The 27,116-nt window shown below is 29.4% G+C and overlaps 1 protein-coding gene across 3 annotated transcripts; it reads right to left on the bottom strand.

Moving 5' to 3' along the window:
• Positions 1 to 364: 364 nt before the first annotated feature.
• LOC111622657 (ralA-binding protein 1-A-like) lies at positions 365 to 25,722 on the bottom strand. Of its 3 annotated transcripts, none has more exons than XM_023365078.1 (13): positions 25,386 to 25,722; positions 24,344 to 24,564; positions 20,457 to 20,573; positions 18,276 to 18,479; positions 11,564 to 11,682; positions 10,455 to 10,585; positions 8,705 to 8,906; positions 8,324 to 8,605; positions 4,555 to 4,663; positions 2,529 to 2,760; positions 1,805 to 1,865; positions 1,586 to 1,645; positions 365 to 1,512 (listed from the first exon to the last, which is right to left on the bottom strand). In XM_023365078.1, the coding sequence occupies exons 1-13, from the start codon at positions 25,397 to 25,399 to the stop codon at positions 1,393 to 1,395; spliced, it is 1,872 nt and encodes a 623-aa protein (XP_023220846.1). In that variant the 5' UTR covers positions 25,400 to 25,722; the 3' UTR covers positions 365 to 1,392. The 3 variants fall into 3 exon arrangements, with proteins under 3 accessions (XP_023220846.1, XP_023220845.1, XP_023220847.1); XM_023365077.1 differs by having other exon boundaries at positions 488 to 1,512; positions 1,586 to 1,654; positions 25,386 to 25,719; XM_023365079.1 differs by lacking the exon at positions 365 to 1,512 and having other exon boundaries at positions 1,586 to 1,662; positions 25,386 to 25,721.
• Between the last annotated feature and the right edge of the window lie 1,394 nt (positions 25,723 to 27,116).

The raw sequence follows: 27,116 nt of genomic DNA, 5'->3' as shown, positions 1-27,116 counted from the left end.
CACGAACTTTGGTTGCGTTCGTAAAGTCGAACGAGTGGGTCATAAAATACAAATTCCACTAGGCGTCGGTGACGTTTCGAACGAAACTAACGAAGTTACCCGATTAGTTTACTTCGCGAAGAAAATGGCGCCGGGCGATATCGACGTTTCTAAATCTACTCGATCGAGGACCAACAGGCGAATAAGAAAAATATTTAGGACAGGACCGCGCTAGCAACGTTCGTAACTTCAATTTAGAAACGGCCATTTTGTCGTAAACCAATCGATCGAAACGTCTAAATAAATAACAACCACGACGTCATTCTCGTTTAACCGGTTTGACTTTACGAACGTATCCGTTATTACGCTTCGACGTTACAAGTATACGCGTAGGCGACAGATCCGTTGCAAGATATTTAGGTTTTTTTTTATTTAGAACGAGCCAAAACAATAACGGTTTTATGACGCGCGCCATTATCAACTGGAACATTTACAAGCCACGCGATTACTAATAACCTGACTCCTGGTCCACAGTTGCCAACATTAAAAATATAATCTTACGCCGGAAATAGTAAAACGTCACCTAACCTCGTCCAAACGGTTAAATATTTTCCAGATTTTCAAACGTAACAAATAAATAATATAATTTTTAATCCCCGTTCTTCGTAGTACATCGAGGGACAATTTAGAAAAGACGGTACACACACGCGCAATTAATGGAAAGCGACGTTTATCGAACTCTTCGAAAAACGATATTTATTCGGCACATTTAATTAATTGTTTTGATATTTATCTACCGAAAATAAAAAAATCCCAGAAAGCGGGGAAAAAAGATAAGGCCAAAAAAGTTTTTTTTTTATCCCCACGATAATTCATTAATAAGACACTATTACTATTGTTTTCTCGAAGTACAATTATTATTATATAACAGCGAGAATAGGATATTTTATAATTTAAATAGAAGCGACAACTTGAAATAGTTTAACATTTTTAAAAATTTTATTAGCAAATATAATTAAAAAAAAAAAAAGATTAGTAAGCCGAGATCATATACATACATACATAACAGTATATCCGGGTCATTACATTAAATAACCCGAAAATAAATAATATTTGCTCTATGTTTTTTCGTCATAAATAACTGAAGATTTTTCCAATAAGGTATAATTTAAAATTTTCTCTTTCGTTATCTTTTTCTACCATAAAATAGGCGGCGGCGGCGGCGTTAAAAAACGAACATAACTAAAGCGTAATTTTTTTTAATAAAAGAAGAATACATTCGAAGCATTTTCGTCGAACGTACGGTACGAGCGACGGTCTCGACTTTTGCACTCGACGGAATGGAAGAAGTGTCTTGGCAATTTATCAGAGGCTTTTGCTATTTCTGTTGGACGAGGAAAAAACGAGCTTTTCCTAATTTCTATTATATTCTAAATGTCTGCCTTCCTGCTGCAATAACTTCATTTGTATTTTAATCATCATGCAGGCCTCCCTCTCTCGCTGTATCTGGCGGGTCACTTCGGCATTCTTTTTCTAAGCCAAGCGTTACGGTTATTATATATTTGTCCCCGCGTTTAACCAGAAAAATAAACAATTGAAATTTTACCTCCAGAGCTTGGTTTTCTTTAATTAAATCTTCTAGAACTTGTTGCAAATCTTCTTCATCTTCTGCATCCTTTCGATCTGTTAAGTTAACTTAACGAAAAATTTAAATCTCTTATAAATTCCCGCTTCCCAGTGTACGAAAATCGACAATAAAGTTATTATTTTAAGAAACGATTTCGGTAACTTTTTCTCTACTTTATAATTTAAAGTAAAAGGATACACTTTCACTACTATCGGTTTCAGAGCTTTTTTCTGAAGAATCAAATGAATATTGCTTAAATCTGAAAAAAAATTATTATTTAATTAACTGCCAAATTTAATTCTTAAGGATAAATTCTTCGCAGCCGATATAAGAAATTAATTACTAATGCTCCATTAGTTTTATCGAATGATTGAACTGACGATAATAGGAAAGACCGGTGTCGGAAGTCAAAGACTTCCTTTGGCCAAGATAATTCCCTGGAATTTTAATATGCCAGATGACAATAATCAGATAGTAGTCGTTGGCTCGCTAGAGCAAAGTTTGACACCGCTTCATTTACATATTCTACTGCTCTGATACTTTGGTTTCTTTTCAAATTTTTTAAATATTCCAAACCCCTTATCTAACACATGATTTCGTGGGGCACATATACTAGCGATTCGTTTCGGACAATCTAAATGTAAACACGAAACTGGTCAACGCTCGGTTACGCTAATTTATATAACGAAAACAGACGGGGGGAATTGAATCATTTCGAATTTAAAATAATAATAAATATTAATATTCCGAATAAAAACGTATTCTCGCGTCTAAATCGATCGGGAAAATAAATAAATATAAAAATACGTCTGAGAGATGATAGAGTGTGTGCCGTAAAATATTCGTTATAACGCGAGAGCAATTTCATCGAAATTGTTATTGTCGTATTTAAAATTTAAATTCGAATAAAATAAAAACGTGCTTGTAAAACTGTTGATATTCAGCAATTTCAGCTCTTAATCTCTCCACTTCCGAGTGTTCGGTCGCTATCTTCCTTTTCAATTCTTCTCCTAAAAACAATAATTCTTCTTGCTGAAGTAACAGAAGTTTCTCTTCGTGAAGAAGCGCGTGCACTTCGTCGTCCTCTCCGTTTTCCACCACGGCAACCTCTTCGTTTTCGCTTTTGGTTTCCGTTGCCACTTTCTCACCCTTTTCTAATCAAATATAAGAAATGTTAATGTAACATAAAAATGTAAAATGGCGAACGGTTTCATTTCATTTAAATTAACAATAACTTTTAAAACATTAACTAATCTTAAGAATAATTAATTAAAAGTTAAAAAAAATAACATATTAGACATCTCCCTATCATCTGCATCTGACACTTATAACACACATGTAATGCATCTATCTATTTGTATATACAATATATGTGTGTCTGTATGTCTGTACGTATACACACAATAAATTAAAAGTTAAAAAAAATAACATATTAGACATCTCCCTATCATCTGCATCTGACACTTATAACACATATTTTATTAACGCTTGTGTTATAGAAACCTTAATTAACCATGCCGGGAATGCTACTCGATTCGATCCTCCGCAATGCTTCTCGCATTCGGAGTGATACCGTCTTTCGAAGCTTCTGAGCTTGCCATGTGCCCTTCGTTAATGTCCCCACCGATGGCAGTGTTTTTCTGTTGCTTGCACTGCTAAAAGTATCCTACCGGTGAATTTTGGTATCTTTTATGTTGCGGAGATAGTTTTATTGAAAACTAAGGTAAACTGGATAAGGCCAAATTTAGTGCGGTGACATTTCGGGACCAACGGAAGATATTTTTATGAGTAAACTGTAAACTGAGAGAGCAAGGACCGCCGAGAAAATTGAAGTTTACAAAAGCAAACTGGAAGAGGCATGCATATATACAAGTGATGCAGAAGGCCTACTATTGCCTAATCCCTGTCCATTTATGACCTTACACTGGCATAAAATAAGCGTCTGCGTGCTTTCTCTATATTAGCTCGTGTCCAGTTTAGGTAGCCATGTTCTCATTGTTTTTAGACCTTGTCCCGCCAGTGAAACCTTGGGTGTCCCAAAAAGATGAAAATCGAAAAATGCGGGATTCTCATTTGGACTATAGAAAAATTAGGAAGCACGGTCTGATCAAATTTGGCAATTGCCTCCAGAGTTTCGAACTTGTGCGAGAGCGGATATTTTTTTGCTGGATCGAAACATCTGCCGGATTCCCGTGGACTGCACTTGTCGGTAACATTGAGTTTTTGAGGGTTGTGATTTGTGTGTCCGGATTAATTCTCACACCTCTGGGCATCATATCCACAAGAATCACTCCATTGATGTTCCAAAAATGGTAATTATGACCTTTCCAGCTAGGAATTTGTATCAAGTTTCTTTTTTGTAGCAATTATGGATCTTGTGCATATTTCGAACATCTGAGATCATTAACAATTGTCATTGCATTTCCATTGCAAATTAAAAGCTACGGGTTCAATTATCAAATTTGTGGCGTGTCAATCCTCACAAATAATGGCATTGGCAAACTAACGTATCTGAGTTTGTGGCCGCACCAAAATACCCAGAGCACTGCCGATTGTGCAGCTCGGTCTCTCTGTTTCTCAAAGACCTAATACTCTAAACTCGGAGTCTAATGGTGTGCCTATCAACTGCGCAACTTCCATACACGACATACAAACGTTTGTGAACATTTTCCACAGTTTATTTCTCCTCTGTCGAGAATTCAATTAAGGGTCTATGTTCGTAACCTGTCGTACAGAGATGCCATTCTTACGGACGGCCATTCTTAGACAATGCCATTCTTACGGCGGCATTGTCTGTAAAATACCAAAATTACGTGTACGCACGACACACAAAACATCAGTGTTGCTACCTGTAAATTTTCACTTTGCTATCATCATTCTGGATGAGAAATAAAATGTGGAGTATTATTTTCTAAGCAACCCTTATATTTTTTGAAAACACTTCTTACCTAATTCTTCTTTCTCAACAGTAGTTAAAACAGTTTTCTGTGCTTGTTCTTCAATTATAACTTCTTCAACAACATCATCATCTTTTACTTCTTCTTTTACCACTTCTTCCTAAAATATATTATTTTACATCATAAATGATAAATCTTATCAATATATAAAAATTAAGCAATTATTCACATTTTAAAAGTCATCCAGAAATGTTTTGAAATGTATACAGTGGAGTCCCAACAATGAGGGGATACATTCTGCTTTACAGGAAACTGCTTTATTGAGACATGCATTATCAGACGATTTTATGAAAGTATCAATCTAAGTCTAGAAGTTGAAGAAAAAAACATTTTGGCAAAGCTATGTCAAAGTCGTATAACAATATTGGATAAAGAGAGAAAGCATTGCTTCTAACTGATCATGCATGATGTAAGCTAAAATGGTATCTGATTAGCCACTGTACAAAGCTAAATATGACATATGTAATCTGTTTTCTTGTACTCTGACTGTACTGATATGATAAAAAATAATTTGCTATGCAAACTGGAGTGTTGGTAACACTGAGAATAGACTTTTTAATCCCTAAACAATTCACACAATCGTCAAGAGATAATTGTTTTAAATAAATTTTATGTAAACTTATACAGATTGCTAGTTCAACTGAGATCAGTTTATTAAAATCATCATACTTTTGTATTTAATAAAATTTAAAGTAAACCTCTGTGAATTGAATTTCTTCATAGATGAAGAAAAAAATTTATTAATTTAGATACCTATAAGTAAAATTATTTATATATATATAAATGTATGAATTCACATATTTTTAAAATATTTCACATTAATATTTTCTAAATATTTAAAAAATATCATTATAATTGTTAAGTAGTAAATTTAGTTCTATGCTGAATATTTGTTTATAACAAGACTTTCTGATTCAAGGTCATTAATTTGTAATATATTCATTTATGAATAAATGTTGCATTTACTTCAAATTCAACTAATTCATGAATTAAATATTGTATAAAAATCCCATATTTTATATATTTACTAGACAAAATTAGGTATTTTTAAATAATTTTTGAATCGTGCCTTTCAACTTTTTCAGTTTAAAACAAAATGTAAAATTTCTATATATACCAAGATTAAAATTAAATAAAGGATATATGTCAGACAAAATCAACCCTGTAAGATGTTTAATGGCATAAGAAATTGTCAAACAAATAACGACTTTTCAGTAAAAAGCTATAGTTATATTTCCCAGATTTACATATTTATGACTGGAAAATTTTAAATATCAAGATTTTGTCAATTAAGGCAGAGTCAATATTTTTCCTATTCATCTGTTATGGCAACACAGTGCACTTTTAAGAATATGATCATTAAAACTTTCTTATGGATTATACTGTGTAATATATAATACGAAACAACTAGTTATAAATAAGATAAGTATCTTGGACTTTCAGTGATATCTTGGATTTTGAACACAAAATTTGACAAAAAATTAACTTCATAGTTTGAACTGCTCGCACAGTGCTTGAAGCACAAACTCAATCCATTGTTTGTTCAAGTCATCTCTTGCTCTCACTCTTGCATTATGTTTGTATGTTTTCATTTCATTAAAACATTCATTTTATTTTTCATTTCATTTTAGTTTTGATGTGTTTGGTTGTATATACTGTATTGTGTGTTATATGTCAATTTTTAACAGTTTATTCACACAATTTTTCTTTCTGGACAGCTTTTGGGCACCCCTACTGTTTTGTATCCAAAATTTCCAAATGAAACTTTATAAATCACATTTGACATGTTTGAAGTTTAAGAGCATCTTCTGCATACACATTACAATTTATTTTACTGTTTATATGCCATTCTATCCTTTTCGAAAGTCATAAAGCATAACATGCCCGATATGCTTTTATCCAAAGACATTACAACTTCATTTTATTCAAATAAAATGTGAGGTAAATAGTTTAAGCTTCTAAACAAAAAATAAAAACTTACACTATCTATAATATGTTAAATTTCACAACTGTTATAATTAAATCACAAATCTACGCTAAGATGCAGAAGTCCAAGGTGTGGACCAATAAATGCAATCTTTGTTTTATTATAGTGTTTAGGTATATGAGCAATAATTAATTAAATATAAATTTCATTAATATTTGATAAATATTCTAATTGATTTGATTTTTCAATGAGATTTGGTATCAATTTCGTTACATTCATTGGGAAAGATACATTTAGAAACTATGAATTCTAGAAAAGCTAAGTCTCTTCTAGCTTAAAGGAATGATTGACAAGAAATAGTATAGGAGCTGTTATTGTTTTTCTTTTACTGTTATTTTCTGTTATATGATTAATTGTATTTATTTCCATATTTTTAAACGTATTATTATTAACTGGATTCTCAGAGAGTATCCAATGCTACGCTCTGAGAACTATTATCATCTTTTTAAGTTAAAAATAAAATATAAATTTTCTATTAAAATAAAACAAAGGACCAAGTCAATTCCATAGGATGTTATGTAGNTCAAATTATTATAATATATTTTAAAAACTTATAATTATTATTAGTGTGTATTCATATGTTAGTTTTATAAAATTTTAATCCCACTTGTTTCTTTTTTTTTTCCTCCCCTTTTTGCTCAACCATTTGGCTTTTACAAATATAGAGCAGTTTGACAATGATTAATTTTATGACTATCCTACAACATTTGACTGAACAATTTTATGTCTATTAATGCTAAAATCATAAAACTTGTAAAAGCAGAAACTTTAAGCAAATCAAATTCATTGTACAGTACAAACTCATTACAAGACACCTTGTATTAACATAATCATATGATTAATTGTATTTATTTCCATATTTTTAAACGTATTATTATTAACTGGATTCTCAGAGAGTATCCAATGCTACTCTCTGAGAACTATTATCATCTTTTTAAGTTAAAAATAAAATATAAATTTTCTATTAAAATAAAACAAAGGACCAAGTCAATTCCATAGGATGTTATGTAGGAAAAGGAACTGCTGTCAAATATAAGTAATATCTTTTCTGTTTAAAACTATAGTTATATTATTCAGAATTTTATATTTGAAAGGTTCGGTGTAAGAGATGGTAGGCATTATAATGAAAGTTTAGAGATGATGCAAAAATTAAGCATTTTAAGAAGTTTTCTGCTTTCTTTCTTTTAATTGAAATAAAGTGCATGTTATAGTTAAAAAGTAGCCATAATATTTAAATTAAATACAATGCTGTTTAGTTGTTAGCACACCACACATCATAATGTACTGATGGAAATGGAGCTTACCATCTTATACGCCTGAACCCTTCATTTATGACTGAAAAATTCTAAATATTGAGATTTTGTCATCTTGGATTTATAGTTGTATTTCTATGAATCTTTGATTTATTATATAATTTAATATATTGTCAGTATGACTATTTGTTATAATTATCCCTATAATTATATAAGAGAAACACTATATTTTATAACTTGTTTTGGAGGTTATTTTATGACTTCAGCTCCCTTAATTGAAAACTAATCACTTATTGGAATTTGATTAGAAGTGTTGTTGAGCATTTGGTCTTGTTAATTAGCATGCTGAAAGTTTTACTTTTTGATGCAGTTTCTCTAAAGATATATAGACCCAAATTTGTTCACAAATATTTTTATCAAATATTGTACCAATAAAGCAGTTTGTATACTTATATTTAGTCATTTTTGCAATCCTATATATTTTAAAAGAAATATATCTAAATTATTTGATATTTCTTACTGGTTTTTCAATGTTTTGAACAGGAACAGTTTCCTTCTCATCACATTTTTCTTTTTGAGAAATTTCTTCTGTTTCTTTTTCAGGTGCAATATTTTCTGATTTAACTGTTTCAGTTTGAATTTCTTCTTGTGCATTTTCATTTTTTTCAACGTTATTTTCTACTGCTTCTTGCGATGTTTCTTCCTTAACTTGTTGCAGTCTTGTGTCAATATGAAAATCATCTTCAGCATTTACTACACTAGATCTAACTTGTTTATCTTGAACTTGTTTCAAAAATCTTAACTATAATTATTTTTATAAAGAAAAAACAATATTAACACCCAACGATCTGAGCAATAATTTCTTAAACAAATTTTAAAATTTCAGTTGTTTTAAAACTACCTTTCGTTTCAACTGGGTAACGATGCGTTGAATTTCCCAAAGTTGTTCTTCTTTCTGTTTATCTCTCAAGCCAGCATTTAATTCTGCATGTAGCTCATTTAACAAATTTTCTTGTTTTCCCAATTCTTCTTCAATAGCAGCAGGTGTATCTGGCAATTCTAACGATAATCTAGATGTTTCAGGTTGAATAGGTGGTACATATCTACATTGGAAATAAATTCATAATAAAGTGTGTTACAGTTATTAACAAAGAAAAATCTTTTACACTAAACTACTGATATTACATACTAAATTTTAAAGCAAATTGAAAAAAAATATTTTCATATACAGGTATACCTCGCCTTACGTCGGTAATTGGTTCCAGGAAAACGACATAAGTCGAATTTACTTGTCTTCGAATCTACTTATCACTAGGCTAAACCGTAAATTACCATTTCCGGTTCTGTATTTTATTTATTAATGCATTTTTAATAATATATGGTTAATAAAAATCTATTTTAAGCTTACAAACAAATAAATTTTAGTTTTTAATATAGTACAAAAAAAATAATCTAAATTTACGAATGCATGTACTGTAAATACAGTACATACTTGTATATATTTTAATATGATTTTATGTGCTTTAAACGTTTATCTAGTGATATTACGACTTCAATATTTGTGGCGGACAGACGTAAAGTCGAATAAAATGACTTAAACTTAATTTTTATTTTTCCATATACTTTTTTAACAAGCAACGTATAATCGGGAACGACGTAACTCAAAACGACGTAAGTCGAGGTATACCTGTATTATTAAAAACAGCAATTTCTGTAACAATTATAATATTAAAAAGCTATCATTCTTGCTATCATCTCAAAATATGAATTACATAGATACAATAGAACTCCAAATCTATTGAGTTCTGCATTATCTGAGAAAAACCAGTAAGTGAATACACTATTCTTATACTGTAATTTATAAAAGGAAATTTAAAACAACATATATTACAAAATGATTTATTTCTGTTATGTTTTATCATTTAACTCCAATGAGAGACAAACTATTCATATTAAAATATAACTACAATAATATGCATTTTTATTCTTAAAACTATTGTACATATTAACTATATAATGAATGACGTAAAAATTATTGTTCTTATATAAAATTAAATCCACTAAGGTATAAAAAGAGGCTTAAAGTGTTATTGTATAAATCTCTTAGATTCGTAATTTTTAATCCAAAATGGCCGTGATCATCTGTTTCATCAGTTATCCAACATAGCATCGGTCTGCATTACTTCAGATATTTGGGGTTCTACTATATATTCGAAGTTATGTAAACTTCTGAAATGATCGTATAAAACTAAAAATATTTTATAGATTATTAAAATCAGATATTTTAAAAATTAAAAGCATATATCTAATTTGAATATTCTATAAAATAGTTTTGCAATTAAGAGAAAAAGACTGTCTTTTGATATTAGTTAACTTTAATTGACATAATAAAAATAAAAACACAGTTATTATAAAGTTTACAAATACTTTCTAACAACCTAATGTTAATTTTTGAAAAAAAAAAATATTCTTTCATTTTTGTATTTTATTATTTCAATTAAAGTTAATTAATGTCAAAAGTCAGTTATTTTTCCATTTTACAACAAAATTTCCAGTCAAGAAAATGAAATCAGATTCATTCTAAATTTATGAAAGAATAGTTTTATAACAAATAAAATAAAATGTTTTTAATTTTAAATATTAATGCTTACTTTTTAATCTCAAAATCACTGAAAAGAATTTTATGATGAGCAAACAGAGCATGAAGAACTCTATGACTGATTTGCATCGTAGGACTTAAAACAATGGATATATTTTGCAAGTTCATTTTGTTTCTTTTTTCCTGAAAGTGATATTTTTGATATGAATAATAATAATAATAATAATAATAATAAATTTACAAGATACTCTAATATAAAACTCACTTATCTAATGTTAATATGATGCCAGACAGTATTTTCAAAATATTTTTTCTACCCTTTTCCACAATATATTAATAAAATTAAATGAGAAGTAAATAATAGTAGCTTTCTCTTGTTTGAACTATGATCATAAAGAAATTTGCTAGAGATGTTTATTTATCATAATCATCAATTTAATTATTTTTTATAAGCTATTTGTTATTTCATTTTCCTATCTAAAATCAAATTATTATAATATATTTTAAAAACTTATAATTATTATTAGTGTGTATTCATATGTTAGTTTTATAAAATTTTAATCCCACTTGTTTCTTTTTTTTTTCCTCCCCTTTTTGCTCAACCATTTGGCTTTTACAAATATAGAGCAGTTTGACAATGATTAATTTTATGACTATCCTACAACATTTGACTGAACAATTTTATGTCTATTAATGCTAAAATCATAAAACTTGTAAAAGCAGAAACTTTAAGCAAATCAAATTCATTGTACAGTACAAACTCATTACAAGACACCTTGTATTAACATAATCAATATTTAATAAAAATAAAATATTTTTTGTCGTAATTTATAATCATTTGTGCAAATATTTATATCGATATCCAGACCATTTAGAACATATTTAATGCTCCTATTGTTCCGGAACTTCTACGTACCAAATGCAAGTTAACTTATTGGCATCGTATTAGCATTGATTATTATTTAATTTAATTCTTTTTAATTTAAATACGTAAAACTTAGAATTATATTTGTTTTAAAGTATAATATTTATAAAATTAAAAGATATTACAGAATAATTTATGGAAGAAGAAGATGATGATGATGATAAATCACCATTAAAACTTTTAAGTTGAAATTCATTTAAAATTTATTATAATAAAATGTAAAACAATACACATACCATTTGTATTATATGTAGCATATGTATAAACACATATGATAAAAGAAGTCTGTTACATTTTGGTAAACTTTCAATTAACTTTGATATAATTTCTACTTTTCTCTGTTCATTTTTCAAAGCTGAAAATGAGAACAAGAATCAAACTCAAAAATGTTTTTTGTTTCTTTTTATATCTAATTTATCAAATATACAGGGTCTTCCAAAAAGAATGCTACCATTTTAAATTACTGTATGTCAATCATTATCTGAGAAGTATGTGACATCCATCAGTCGATAGAGTAACCGTCTGCATTCAAACATCTTGTCCTCTACTACCACTAAGAGGCACTGTAAATGAAAATGGCAGAAAGAATTTTGTGTTCTGCGGTTCACAAAGTCAGAATCATTCGTCACCGAGCAACTCGAGTAATCTGCAAGAGTTGTAGAATTGTAGCTGCACGGGAGAATGGATATGCCTTAGTGAGCATAGGAAGAATTTGAGTATCTGTCTGAAGTGTGCTGTGTGACACGTGGTGCACGTGTTGAGAAATTGTAATGGGCAATTATGAAATCTGGACAATTTTCCAATGTTGTAATGTAAATTATATTCTCAGATAATAATTAACATAATTATAATAATCTAAAATGGTAACATTCTTTTTTGGAAGATCCTGTGTATAATATCAATATATAATTCAAGTACATTGTAAATCATCAAAGTAACTGTGTGTTAAAGCCGCTTGAGCTGAGATACATTCTGCTGGATTGTAAACAAGCATTTTCTGAAGTAAATCAATTCCACTAGTATCTAGTTGAGGTATATTTGTCATAAGTATATTTTGTTTCCACCTGGAAAAAATAGGCTTATAATCAGGCATGTGAGAAACTCCAGGCCATATATCTCCAGTTGGAGTACTTAAAGTTCTAAATATCTGGAAAAGCTGATCAATTTCAGAATCACCATGAAAAAGTGGCTTCAGAAAATGCTTGTTTACAATCCAGCAGATCGTATCTCAGCTCAAGCGGCTTTAACACACAGTTACTTTGATGATTTAGAATCCTTCAAGTGTGAAGCATTGTAACATTTGAAACAAAAGTACATTGTAACTTCCAATCACTGAAAAATATGCATGTTATAAATTTGACACACATTTGATGATGAAACTGTTCCTTTACATATTCTAACTGATTAANTATAGTGCGTATGATCTCTCTTCAAAGCAAGTTAAGAACATAAGATGAATCCTAAAGTTACAGGTTTGTCCCAAATATAAAGTAAAAAATTAAGAGCCAGTGAAAATGTTCTTCATGGAAGACAGTATGGAATTAGCAGAGAATATAAAGGAAGCACTGCCATGAGGGAATAAATTCACTCCTGATAAAAGAAAGATCTTGTCAAAGAAAGTGGCACAGCCATCAAACTTCTGCTTGAGGCTATCCACTTCAGATGAAGTTAAATTCTCCAGTGAACCATAGTAGCTTAAATTGGAATGAATCAGCTCTGACATATTGTTAACTAGTTATAAAGCTAGGAAGTGATGAATGAATAACCAAACTGTATGCATATATGCAGACAAATTGCAAATCCCCACACTTTTAAAGAAAAAAATCCAATGAGATAAAAATGCAGAACTATTTGGATAACAGAGAAGCCAAGAAGTTTAGGATACAAACCTCTCTGAAAGAATTTTAGTCAAAACTGAAAGTTTTAAATAACAAGTGATTCCCAGTGTTCCTAAAATGTAAAGTTTCTACCAGAGTTACCATACGAAGGTTGGTAGGGTAGGGTAGGTAGTTTGGTAGAGTAAAGATACATAAGGAAGAATGGCCATTGAAACTGGTGCTTGAAGAAACCTTTTCACTCACCATAACTCTCAAGAGAACATTATGTAACTTCCTTTCAACAACAGACTGTAGAACAGAATATACTGTTAAGAGTTTGCTGTAAATAATCAAAATGATATCTTCCATTGAAGTAGAGGCAAAAGATTACATTACTATCTTACATTACATTAGCCTTTATCTTTACTCATATTTTGCAGCTATATCCTTTATGAGAAAACACATGAGAAAGGGGAGTGGTGCTAGGTAAGTATAAGACAGTGGTGGATAAACAGATGTAATTTTAAATAATTCATACTTCTCTTAGGGCAGCAAATGCTTTTCACAAAAGAGGAGAGTGCATATGGGGTCACCAGCCTCTGATGACATAGCCAAAATAGTGCTACAATGGATAGCGGGCCCTATATTAAGAATTTTTGGGAGGCTATCAAACTTATCATTAGGTATGTAGATGAGATGTTTATCACATGGATACATCAAGAGGCAGTACAAAAATTCATAAAAACTATTAATAATTTCTGTCGTTCCCAAGCAGTAGTTACAATAATATTGGATTTAACAATTTTTTAAAATGCTAAGCATACACATACTAAGGTTTTTTGAAAGTTAACAGCAATAAATTCATTCATACTTCCTTTCAGCAGTGGATGGTAACAATGTGATAGACTATATAGGGCCATTCAAAACAAGTGGTATGGCATGTCATCTAAGGATGTTGTGCTCCTCCATGACAACATGCATCCTCACATGGCTCAACAGACCCCATACCTGCTTCAACTCTTCAAATGGAATGTTCTGCACCATCCTATCTACAGTCCAGACTTGGTTCCCAGTAAATATCACCCGTTTGAGAAATTGAAAGAGTTTCTGAAAAGAAAATGCTTTCACCAGTACTGATGAGTTGAAAGACAGAGTCATGCAGTGGTTAAAAGGCTTGGTGGCAGAGGTCTATGATGATGACACTCAAAAACTGGTCACAAGATATTACAAGTGTTTAAACAACAATGGTGATTATGTCAAAAAATGACTAAATCAATACATAATTTATGGCAGATAAAAAAATTTGAATAAGTAGATTTGTTTTGCAATCATAGGCAAGCAGGTATTACTTTCTGGACAACCTTCATACATTTATCTTTATTATATTTATTAATTCTTGTATATTAATGTCTCTTTAATCCAAAACTGAGTTATAAATAACTGTAATGCTGTGAGATAGTTTACCGAACTCAGATTTGGATTAAAGAGATGTCAATATGCAAGAACCAATAGACAGCAACCATATTATAGTATATTTATTAATATAAAAAATTTAACATGAAGTTTTTTTATATCAATATTTAAATACAGAAATACTCATTCTTTCCAAGTGCTTTTATTTATACATTTTTAACTTTTTTTATTTCATTCTTATTGTTAAAATTGTATCAAATTTATCATATATATTATTATTATAGAGTAATTGAATTGGGCTTGGAGATTTGAATATATTCAAAACTCTATATATTTTTATTATCAAGATCTTTGTTATTTAGATGATAAACAACAAAAACGAAAATTATGATGCAGATTTAATTTTCATATTTTTAAACTATAAATCTGAGAATTTAATTTGTATCATAAGATTAGATGTTATTTATGTTATTTTGAGAACACCATTTGTGGCTAAGACACAGTAGCCCTTGATTATGAAAATGTAAAAATTTTCAAAGATGTTAAGATCTTTAATAGTTAATATACTATAATAAATAAATGCTCCAATAAAGCATGTAATGTTATTAACAGAAGAAAATGTGTAATTTCAATCTAATTCAAAGTAGCTATCATCATTTAATGTTTGAGAAAAGTTACAGTATTTGTGCACATTACTGCTAAGAAACAGACCATTTGAAGCAACAGTTGAAATTTGATTGCACACAATTGCTGAAGTCAAGTTTCTGGAAGTTTCAGAAGATAATATAGTGCGTATGATCTCTCTTCAAAGCAAGTTAAGAACATAAGATGAATCCTAAAGTTACAGGTTTGTCCCAAATATAAAGTAAAAAATTAAGAGCCAGTGAAAATGTTCTTCATGGAAGACAGTATGGAATTAGCAGAGAATATAAAGGAAGCACTGCCATGAGGGAATAAATTCACTCCTGATAAAAGAAAGATCTTGTCAAAGAAAGTGGCACAGCCATCAAACTTCTGCTTGAGGCTATCCACTTCAGATGAAGTTAAATTCTCCAGTGAACCATAGTAGCTTAAATTGGAATGAATCAGCTCTGACATATTGTTAACTAGTTATAAAGCTAGGAAGTGATGAATGAATAACCAAACTGTATGCATATATGCAGACAAATTGCAAATCCCCACACTTTTAAAGAAAAAAATCCAATGAGATAAAAATGCAGAACTATTTGGATAACAGAGAAGCCAAGAAGTTTAGGATACAAACCTCTCTGAAAGAATTTTAGTCAAAACTGAAAGTTTTAAATAACAAGTGATTCCCAGTGTTCCTAAAATGTAAAGTTTCTACCAGAGTTACCATACGAAGGTTGGTAGGGTAGGGTAGGTAGTTTGGTAGAGTAAAGATACATAAGGAAGAATGGCCATTGAAACTGGTGCTTGAAGAAACCTTTTCACTCACCATAACTCTCAAGAGAACATTATGTAACTTCCTTTCAACAACAGACTGTAGAACAGAATATACTGTTAAGAGTTTGCTGTAAATAATCAAAATGATATCTTCCATTGAAGTAGAGGCAAAAGATTACATTACTATCTTACATTACATTAGCCTTTATCTTTACTCATATTTTGCAGCTATATCCTTTATGAGAAAACACATGAGAAAGGGGAGTGGTGCTAGGTAAGTATAAGACAGTGGTGGATAAACAGATGTAATTTTAAATAATTCATACTTCTCTTAGGGCAGCAAATGCTTTTCACAAAAGAGGAGAGTGCATATGGGGTCACCAGCCTCTGATGACATAGCCAAAATAGTGCTACAATGGATAGCGGGCCCTATATTAAGAATTTTTGGGAGGCTATCAAACTTATCATTAGGTATGTAGATGAGATGTTTATCACATGGATACATCAAGAGGCAGTACAAAAATTCATAAAAACTATTAATAATTTCTGTCGTTCCCAAGCAGTAGTTACAATAATATTGGATTTAACAATTTTTTAAAATGCTAAGCATACACATACTAAGGTTTTTTGAAAGTTAACAGCAATAAATTCATTCATACTTCCTTTCAGCAGTGGATGGTAACAATGTGATAGACTATATAGGGCCATTCAAAACAAGTGGTATGGCATGTCATCTAAGGATGTTGTGCTCCTCCATGACAACATGCATCCTCACATGGCTCAACAGACCCCATACCTGCTTCAACTCTTCAAATGGAATGTTCTGCACCATCCTATCTACAGTCCAGACTTGGTTCCCAGTAAATATCACCCGTTTGAGAAATTGAAAGAGTTTCTGAAAAGAAAATGCTTTCACCAGTACTGATGAGTTGAAAGACAGAGTCATGCAGTGGTTAAAAGGCTTGGTGGCAGAGGTCTATGATGATGACACTCAAAAACTGGTCACAAGATATTACAAGTGTTTAAACAACAATGGTGATTATGTCAAAAAATGACTAAATCAATACATAATTTATGGCAGATAAAAAAATTTGAATAAGTAGATTTGTTTTGCAATCATAGGCAAGCAGGTATTACTTTCTGGACAACCTTCATACATTTATCTTTATTATATTTATTAATTCTTGTATATTAATGTCTCTTTAATCCAAAACTGAGTTATAAATAACTGTAATGCTGTGAGATAGTTTACCGAACTCAGATTTGGATTAAAGAGATGTCAATATGCAAGAACCAATAGACAGCAACCATATTATAGTATATTTATTAATATAAAAAATTTAACATGAAGTTTTTTTATATCAATATTTAAATACAGAAATACTCATTCTTTCCATAATTATTTTAGACAAATAAAATCATATTTAAATTCAAGTACATTGTAAACTCCTGTAACATATACAAGGTATGTGAAAAGTTACTGTGCAGTGAGAAATTTTCAATGACATTGAAGTTATATGCAGAGTCAGAGCCGGCCCTACCATAGGGCGAACAGAGCAGCCGCTCCAAGCGCTAAGTCCTAAGGGACGCCTCAGTGGTAAAGAAAATTAAAGGCTATAAATTAGGAGCAGCCAATGGGTGTGCCATAATAGGATCTCACTCCATCCTAAAACTTGCCTCGGGCCAGCAGTGTGCAGAGTATTGCATACGAAACCTGTAAGTTGTGTGCAATACCATAGGTATAACTATTTAAAACTTTTCATAAACTAGAATAAAAATACTAGAAGACAAACAGACAACCTTCATAAATTCCAGCAAAGTACTTCAATTAGACAAACATTTTCAGCCTCCTTAAAAATTACTTAAAATTCAATTTCACATCTTAAAAATTTGATAGAAATCTTTATTTTCAGCATCCAAAAATTATACAGTACAAGATTATTATATCATTCTTATCTATAATGGCAAAATATCATATTTAAACATGATACAGTAAAATATGGAATCAATTATAAAAAGATCAAAGTCTTGGACTCCATTGCCCTTGTTATACAGTGTCTAGTGTTAATTACTGAATCTAAGAATATAAAATTATTAAAACATTTTTGTTATTTTTATTTAGATTATTTTGAAAAATTAAAAAGACAAAAGAATAATTATGTAAATCACTTCACATCACAAAATACAAATTATAAACTTTAATATTTTGTAATATTATGCTTTTTATCTAATTATTTAGATATTTGTAATTGTTAATTTATTACATAATTTTTTAATATATTATTATTGAGAATTAAACAAGAAAAAATCTAACCTGCAGCATCTTCAAACTTCGGCATTAATTCGTTGGTCAAAACAGGTTCTGGAAGTTCTCGCAGAAAATGTTTTAGGAGACTTGCAACAATGTGAGGTTCGTGTTCGTATAAATAAACTTTTTCTCCGGAATTATACTGAGATTTCAGCTGTCGTACTTTGGACTTTACGCCAGAGATTTGATAAATGCCTTCGCAAGCCAAGCCTTCATATATTAANACTAAATGTAATTTGAAGATAAATATAACATCAGAATGTAAAAATATACTCTGAGAAAACTCAAATATTTTTGCTAAATTCAATACTGTTGGGAATTAATTAAAAAAATAAAATGTAAAATACTACAAAAAATATTTTATTCTTTATCATACCATTGGGAGTTCATTAAATTAAACTCAGCACAAGAGTGATCATAGTGCTCATATGTAAATATTTAAATTTTTTAATATTTTATTTATTTATACAAAACATCAGTAATGCAATATGACTTCTAATCTTAACACTGCATTTAGTAATAACAATCCACAAAACCTTTTTATAACAGTGTTGTGTCCGTTACAATATTCACTAACATGCTGACTAAAGGTTTAGTCAGCACCTGAAGAAGACCTCGGTGGAGGTCAAAAACGTTAGTGAATATTGTTTACAAACTAAAATATATAACTACTTTAGACTGGTGATGTAACTAAGTGAGAGAAACAAGATTAATCCAGTTGTCCTCAAACATCTTGTAAACAATTGTATCTATAGAAATTAATTCAATAAAGATTGATATGTTAATATCAAAAGTTATAATATTTTATTGAACATGTAATTATATTCATAATTGACTCAACTGTATTCCTAAATGAAACATCTAATACCTATTTTGCGACATTATAATTTTTGAAATCTCATGTCACCTACTGTTGCATGTTTCCCACTTAAAAAGTGTGATGTAATAGATGTTAGTAAGATTTGCTCTCAGACAGGAGTAAAATATGTGTGCATTTCAATCTACAAATTTTAGTGTATATTATTGGCACTTTTAACATGTACAATGTATATTTCAGACATTTTAACATGCATGTAATATGATTTTAAATGCATATAAATCTAGCCCTCAGTAATGTTATTCAATGAAATTTATGTAGTATTTTTCTTTTTCTTTTCTTCAGAAGTCAAACTTAACAAGAGGTATTCTTCCATGTATGGGAACTCTTAAGAAACTGAACTGAAGAAGGATAAAAAATGCCCAAAATGCATATCCCTATATAAAAGAATACCTCTTACTGAGTATGACTTCTGAATACATCTACTATGCAAGTTTCATTGAATAATACAAGTAAAAGGGAGTGAGTGGAAAAAGAGAAAGTAAGTAATGTATTGATTATAACAATCAATAATTTGAGTCAATCCTTCATTTTCAGCACTTGACAAATACTTTTTAATACTAATCCACTTTCAATAATGAAAAGTTGTGTTTAAATTGGATTCTTATTAGTAATATAACTCTTTAGCTAGTTAAACAGTATGATCCTAGATTATTGGCTAGGGCATGATCCCAGATTATTAGATGACTATATATTTGCTGTAAACAACACAAAAGCTAAAGCACTATTACAGTAAAATACCTTCTCAAGAAAATACAAAGATTATTGTCTAACACTATTAAACTTTATAGAATTGATTGAACACACAAAGCTACTATAATGATAATGACCAATTATCTCTCTAGTCCAGCGATTCCCAACTGGGAGTATGTGCTTGGTGGTTTAGGAGTATGCAAAAAAATTTAATAATGACAGATATACTGTACTATAAGGATATTCGGATTCTGCATCGAGTCCTTTGGCGACATCAGGCACATGTTGATAAATATAATAATAATATATAATATAATAAATAAAAATATAATTATATTTTTATTATATTTATCTGTCCTTCTTCCAACACTTTTCAATTTAAAAAAAAACTTTTTTATATGTAATTTTATAATGCTGTATAATTAACCAAGGCATTAACCACTGTTTGATGAACATGCAAAATAAAACTTAGCAAAAATGAAAAATGAGAAATAAAACTTACAAAAATGGGATTCCAAGCAGTACACAAGTCAAAAAAAGTTGGGAACCACTATTCTAAACAACATTAAACAGAGATATTTTAAATTATGATCACCCGTATATTACAGTATATTTACCATGCTCTTCGATGTAGTCTATACATTCACGAACAATGGCTGGTATTTCTACTCCATCGTGACAAGGATTTCTTTCGACTGCAATGTGAAGAGGAACTCCAAAAATTGGCTTTTCTTCTGAAAAATTAATAATATTTATTGTTTGTTTATGTCTTTAAATTTAAGAGCAAGCATTTTTACTTAGTATCTTGTTAATAAAAAAATAGCACTATATTACTTTAGGCTTGTACACCAGTTAAATACAATGTATAATTATTTCATATTTTTAGATCAGGATGAAAACAAAAGAAATAATGAATTAATAAAATAAATTTAGACATTATAGAAGAATTTGTCAGAAATTTGATTAATTTATCAATTTTAAAGGGTAAATTTAATTACAAGACATTTTCTTACATATAGTGTTACACAATAAAGTTAAAAATATATTATTTTTGAAAAAGGCAAATTTAGTGATTATTAAACATAACAAAAAAAAATCACTATACAGTCGACCCCCCTATAACATACGTTCCTATAACGACAATTCCTATAACGTAGCGAAAAAATTGTAGAAACTTTCGTATAAAGTACCTCCTATAACGTCGTTTCGCAACAAGATTGATAGAGTCTGGACCAATAGTGGATGAGCAGCCAAACTACTTACCTCCGACCCTGTGCCACGCTACGGAGCGGCTAAATTGAGTTTGCTATCGTCTGTTTAGTATTATATATAAATTATATATAAATTAGGTACTGTACATATAATTATATATTAATTATATATAAATTAGGTACTGTATATATAATTATATATTAACTTAATTTATTGTAACTTTATTATAATTATATATATGCTTTCTGCCGCCTGGCAACACGCTACGGAGATTTTAGGCTAGTAAGTTGAGTTTATTATCGTCTGTACAGTATGTAAATTAGGTACCGTAAGTCTAATACAGCACTAATTTTATACATTTCTTGTGAAAGAAACACTTCTTATTCAACGGCCATAAAAATTATTTATATTAATGATGTCTCCAAAGGTCAAGTTATTTTTCTGCGAAAAATTCGTTATTAGAAATCGCGGCCGCCGTTTCATGTGCTGTTCCGCAACGAAAACCAGCTTTAAGCAACGGCGTAGTCGAACGGTACACACTCGGTAAGTAATCCTATAATTTTTTGTTTATAGCATAGTTTATACGGATTACTCCCAAAAAATTATACGTGTTTTGGAAATGTTGAGTGGAATTAGTCTAGAATCGGTTAATTTTATAGAAGAAAACCTTTCGAACAGCCTTAGTCCGTAAAGTTCCCACCTATCGGGCTGCGATTGGCTCATGTATTTAATCATTCTTACAATGTAAAACTCGATTAGCGTGGAACGTATCTAAGCGTTATAGGGGGGTCTACTGTAATTTGAATGCCACATGACATTATTCAAATTTACACACTGTGAATTATAACGTAATTTTTTCTCCACTTTTTTAACTACAGATATTCTTGTTCAAAGCAATTTAATAGATATATCATTTATTGAAGTGAAAGTGAAATTTATAATTGCTTAATCTTTTAATTTGTAAAGAATGAAAATAAGATGTTACCAAAGATGCAATTTTACATAAGTATTAATACATTTCCATTTGACGTAAAGTATCAATGAAAGGAATCCAAAGAACACCGACTGCCAAAAATCTATTGAATTTAGGTAATGATTACTGGAATAACCACATAAACCTAAAAAATAAAGTTGCTGTTAAAAATAAATCCCAGTCTCAAATAAACTCCAAGATGAAAAGCAAGGAAACATGTGAAGTACTGCCCTATATATGTTTGTAGAAAAGTGTCTCATTGTTTGTGAATAATTTACTTTTTAAAAATTTTCACAAGAAATAAACAGAAGAAAACACAGGGCTTTGTCTTTCTTCATCCTTTTTACACTTTAGGAACAAACAATCTTATGGCAAAATCAACCTTCTATTGTAGGCTCTTATCTGCTTCAATACATAAAATGTAAAATAAAGTTTCCATCGGCAATGGCTAAAATTGTTAATTTTGTGTATATATTAACATTAGTAAAACTAGTTTTTTACTAGTTTTATTAATATTATTACATACTCATAATTGTTACTCATGTTACTATATATCCATAATTTTAACAGAATTTCAAGTATCCACCACAGCTACTCTGGGTTATCTTCAAAAGAGTAAGAAACTGCAAGAAAGAATGTATGTTAAAGAATTGAGGTAGTCTCCAAAAAATTAAAATTACAAGAATAGAAATGTACAAGCTCCTTACATCAAACATTAAAAATAGAAGTAAGAGTAATAACAATTATAAGGACAATGCAGTTCAAATGATTTCTCTTAGAACCCATATCATTTTTGATCAAATCAGAAAAAGAAAAAGATTAACAGAAATCCAAAAACCCTATAGCATATCAATAAGAACAAGCAACCCTGAAAAAACAAATCATACAGTATATAGGAAGCACCGGCAAGACTTCAGATCAAAGGTTAAAATAACAAAAAGACTATCAAAAAGGATGAGATTACCATGGTCCTGGTGGAAAATATATATATGAATAAAACAGCAGAACTGTTGTGGAAGGAAGCTCAGACCGGAAAAAAGAAATGTTCCTATCAGTATAGAGGAGTTGTTAATAGCAATTGCAAGAGACCAAACTGTTAATCAAAATATGGAGAGTCAGATATTGATCAATGGGTTTGGAACTTAAGAACAGTAAGTCAGAAAACAGCAGACAGCAAAGCAGACACCAGAAACAGAACAGAGCAGAATCATAAATGAAAATGCAATGAACTTGTCTGACGGCAATATTACATTTATGTTTTTAGTTTCTTTTTTGTATTTTGTATTTTATCTATCTTGTGTATATTTTATAAACCTAAAATGGCTTTACAATTTTAAACCTATGTTTTGAAATACTCTTAAACCAATGTTCTAATCACATTTTAACATATAATATCAAATATACTAGTTTGAAGTTCTGCTGAGATTGGAGCTTTCAAATGTTTTGTAAGTTCATTTGAGAATTTGTAAATCATATCTGAAGATGAGTCAAAAATACTAAAAAAAAACATTTATACTTAAAATAAACAGACCTCTTTATCAAAAAAGTTTTCATTTTCATATATATTTTGTATGTAATATGGGGTCAAAACAAGCTGAGGTAGATCATGGTATATAGCTAAAGTGATTGAAAAAAATTAATTAATGCACATATGTCTGACAATGTTGACTCTGGTAGAATGTATTTTGGTAATATGTATGTATTTAGATACCATAAACTTTGTCCGATTGGGATCATGATATAACAACCGTTTTTGTTTTCACTTATAAACCTAAATCTAGGCATTTATACGTAAGCTGCTCCTGACATGGAGAACAGACATTGTTTTGACCCAACTTGACACTTGGTTCAAAGAACACTTTGAACCAAGTGTTGCTTGTGATTACTCTTTGCTTCATTTCTTCCCATAGACCATACCTGTAAGGTCTATGGGGAGAAATGCCCTACTGGAAGCTTGTGCTCCCGTCAGCATCGCCTATAGCCCATTGAAACTACTGAGCTCTCTCATCTTGAAAAGACTGTAATAATTCACTTTTAATAGTTTACTTCCAAGAGAGTTGTTTATTATTATTATTGTTATTATGCTGTTTGAAAGCAATTTACATTCTAATTACAAGTTAATATTCAAATTCTTGCTATTGTATGGGCAATAGCCAACTGCTGGATTAACTTATAATTAGAATTCTAAGTTGAGGAATGATTATCAAGTATGAGATGACCTTACAAAAATAAAAGTATTTTTTTATGCACTAATGCATTTAATATGTTGATCATACAATCTCTCAATACTATAATTATTATTTAATGACAGTAAATTACCTGACTTTTTTGTATCAAATTTTTTCTTTTTGTCCTTTTTATCAAATCTTGATAGCTTAATTTTTTTCTTTTTATGTTCTTTCTTACTTTCTTTACTAGACTTATCCTCTTCCTTTTTTGTTTCTTTCAATTCCTTATCTTTAGTTTTTCCAGATCTTTCTTTTTTATCTTTACCAGGAAATTTAAATGGAGCTTTGGTCTTTTTTGTTTTAGCTGGACTTCTAATAAAAATCAAAAATTTTCTTATTTGGTATAATTCAATAAAAATTTTAAATAAAACTTTTTACATATTTTATTATTTTTAGCTTTTAATCAATAAAATAAAATTTCTAGAGAGAAAATATTTCAAATATTTTAATGTAGTAATCAATAGTTTTTGTTGTTATATTTTAAAGTAGCATTTCTCAACCTGTGGTCTGCGATGATGGGATAGGTATTCTGCAGACAAACTTAAACTTTTGTTCAATAGTAATTCACTTTTAACAGTTTACTTCAAACTTAATTAATTATGTTTCCATATGTATTCGAAACATGTTTTTAGATTTATTATGTTATAAAGGACAGTATGTTCCGAATGTTGATAATACCCACATAGGTTTAAAAAATTAGGTCTACACAGGTTGTGCATAGAATTTTTTCAGACATTTTATTGGTTGTTGGGCTTAAGAAGGTTGAGAAATGTTGTTTTAAAGTAATGCCAATGTCAAAAATATATTTCATTAGCAAAATAATTTTTATTTTGCTAATGAATAAAAACTCATCATATCATAGGATTATTATATCAAAAATTTTTATTGTTAATGTTTTAACAAATTAGTACCAATCTTATACAATTAGTTAAGGTATTCTTTTGTTTTCACTAACAACAGATTTTTATATTGTTTCTCAAAAATAACAATCCAATGATCTGAACTATCATATTTCCTGTAAATGTATTAATATATTTAAACAAATATTTGAAATATCATAATAAGTAATAAGTAAATATTTTATTATATATATATATAAATATAAACAACAGAAAGTTTAGTTTATTACGTACTTAGTTTCATCCATTTCATCTTCTGAACTTTCGCCTTCAAAGGCCACGTAACCTTTGTCCTTCTTCGATTCTTTTCTCTCTCGTCTCTTACCTATCAATAATTCTTTTCTGGATACTTTCTCCTCGTCACTATCTACATATTCCAAGGATAAAAGGGTGTATAGAAAAACAATATAAAAACTAAAACACTTTTAAAAATGTAGATCTAACTTAATGTAAAAAAAGTATGTTATATTCTATTGCATCCTTTGTTCGATATTGGATAACAAGCAGTGTGTTTTGAGTCTCTAACATAGATTAAAAGTAACTGATAAGCTATCGGCTTTGTTTATTCCAAGTCAACTGTGAAATTTTAACAATAGCTGACTCACCACTGTACACATTTGATCCATATTTTACTGATTTGGCACGCATTTTGATTTAGATGCCAATAAAATAATTTAAAACAATGATTTCACTAAAATTTTTAAATTTCATTATTTACAAATTCAAAATTAATATAAAGAAATTATAATTAAATTCATCATTTATGCTAGTATGTAATTATCTATTAATTATTTTGTAAGAAAATTCTCCTACTAATCATCTACTTATCACAAAATTTATTATTAAAAAATTTCAGAGAAGTATTTAAAATAAAATGAAATTATTCCTTTGCCACACAAAAGCTATTATATTTAAAACTGACCCCGGTGTAAGTGTGTTTCGCATTCATTTTGTGATTGCAAAACTTGTTTATTTATTATACAAACATTAGAAGAATACAAATAAAGTCAAATATAGTTACAAAATACTTTTAACTTGTCAATTCAAATAGTTATAATGAATATTTCTATAATAGTTTTCAGTTCATATTTACACATGTTCAAAAATTTTTGAAAAATACACAAACAGAATTAAAAAAAATTAAAATTTTTAATAATTTACAAATTGTTTATCATATAAAAACTAGAAAATAGATTTTAAAATTATTATCTATCTAGTTCAAGTTATAAAATAATTTTTGTTTGGAGTATATATTTTTTTAATTTTTATAAAATAGCTATTTCATAAAATTGTAAGAAAATTATTTCACCTACCTGCATGTAATTTAATTTATCATTATCTATAATTGTGAAACAAACATATGATTAGACCAGTGATTCTTACCATCTATGAGGCTGCGGAATGTCACTTATATACTTTTTATTACATGGAGCATCAGCATCAATGTATTCAAAAATTGATAAAAAAATTCCATGTTTACTATTCTCACAAAACAATGAAGCAATAAAGTAATAAACTTTATTGTATTGTATAAAATAGAAACATGGAATTGACTACAAATAAAGCAGTATGTTATAGTACAATGGAATAAATTTGCAATAATAATTTTAAAATTTGTTTTTTCATGGGACACTGGAGGTGAAACTGTCATTTGTGGAAAACCATTTGAGAACCACCAGATTAGATCTAACAGATATTTGAAATAAAACTTACTCTTGTAAATGCAATTCTAAATAGCATTATTCTTAGGACAAAACTGTTCTTATAATTTAAATATTGAAGTAAAATATTTTCAGGTTTAAAATATTTTACACAATAAAACAGTCAATACAATATTTTTGCATTTAGAATATTACATTAAATTTTTACCTTATCATAAGTTTCAAATTATCAAATAATGTATGATAAACGAATAAATGTATATTAAAAAACAAAAATGAATAAACACGTAAAAGATCATCTTTA

Source organism: Centruroides sculpturatus, unplaced genomic scaffold (genome assembly GCF_000671375.1).
Source record: "Centruroides sculpturatus isolate CEXI.00-Female unplaced genomic scaffold, Cexi_2.0 scaffold340, whole genome shotgun sequence".
Classification (NCBI taxonomy): domain Eukaryota; kingdom Metazoa; phylum Arthropoda; class Arachnida; order Scorpiones; family Buthidae; genus Centruroides; species Centruroides sculpturatus.
Note: the sequence above shows the minus strand (reverse complement) of the source record. Positions and strands in the feature narration are given on the sequence as shown.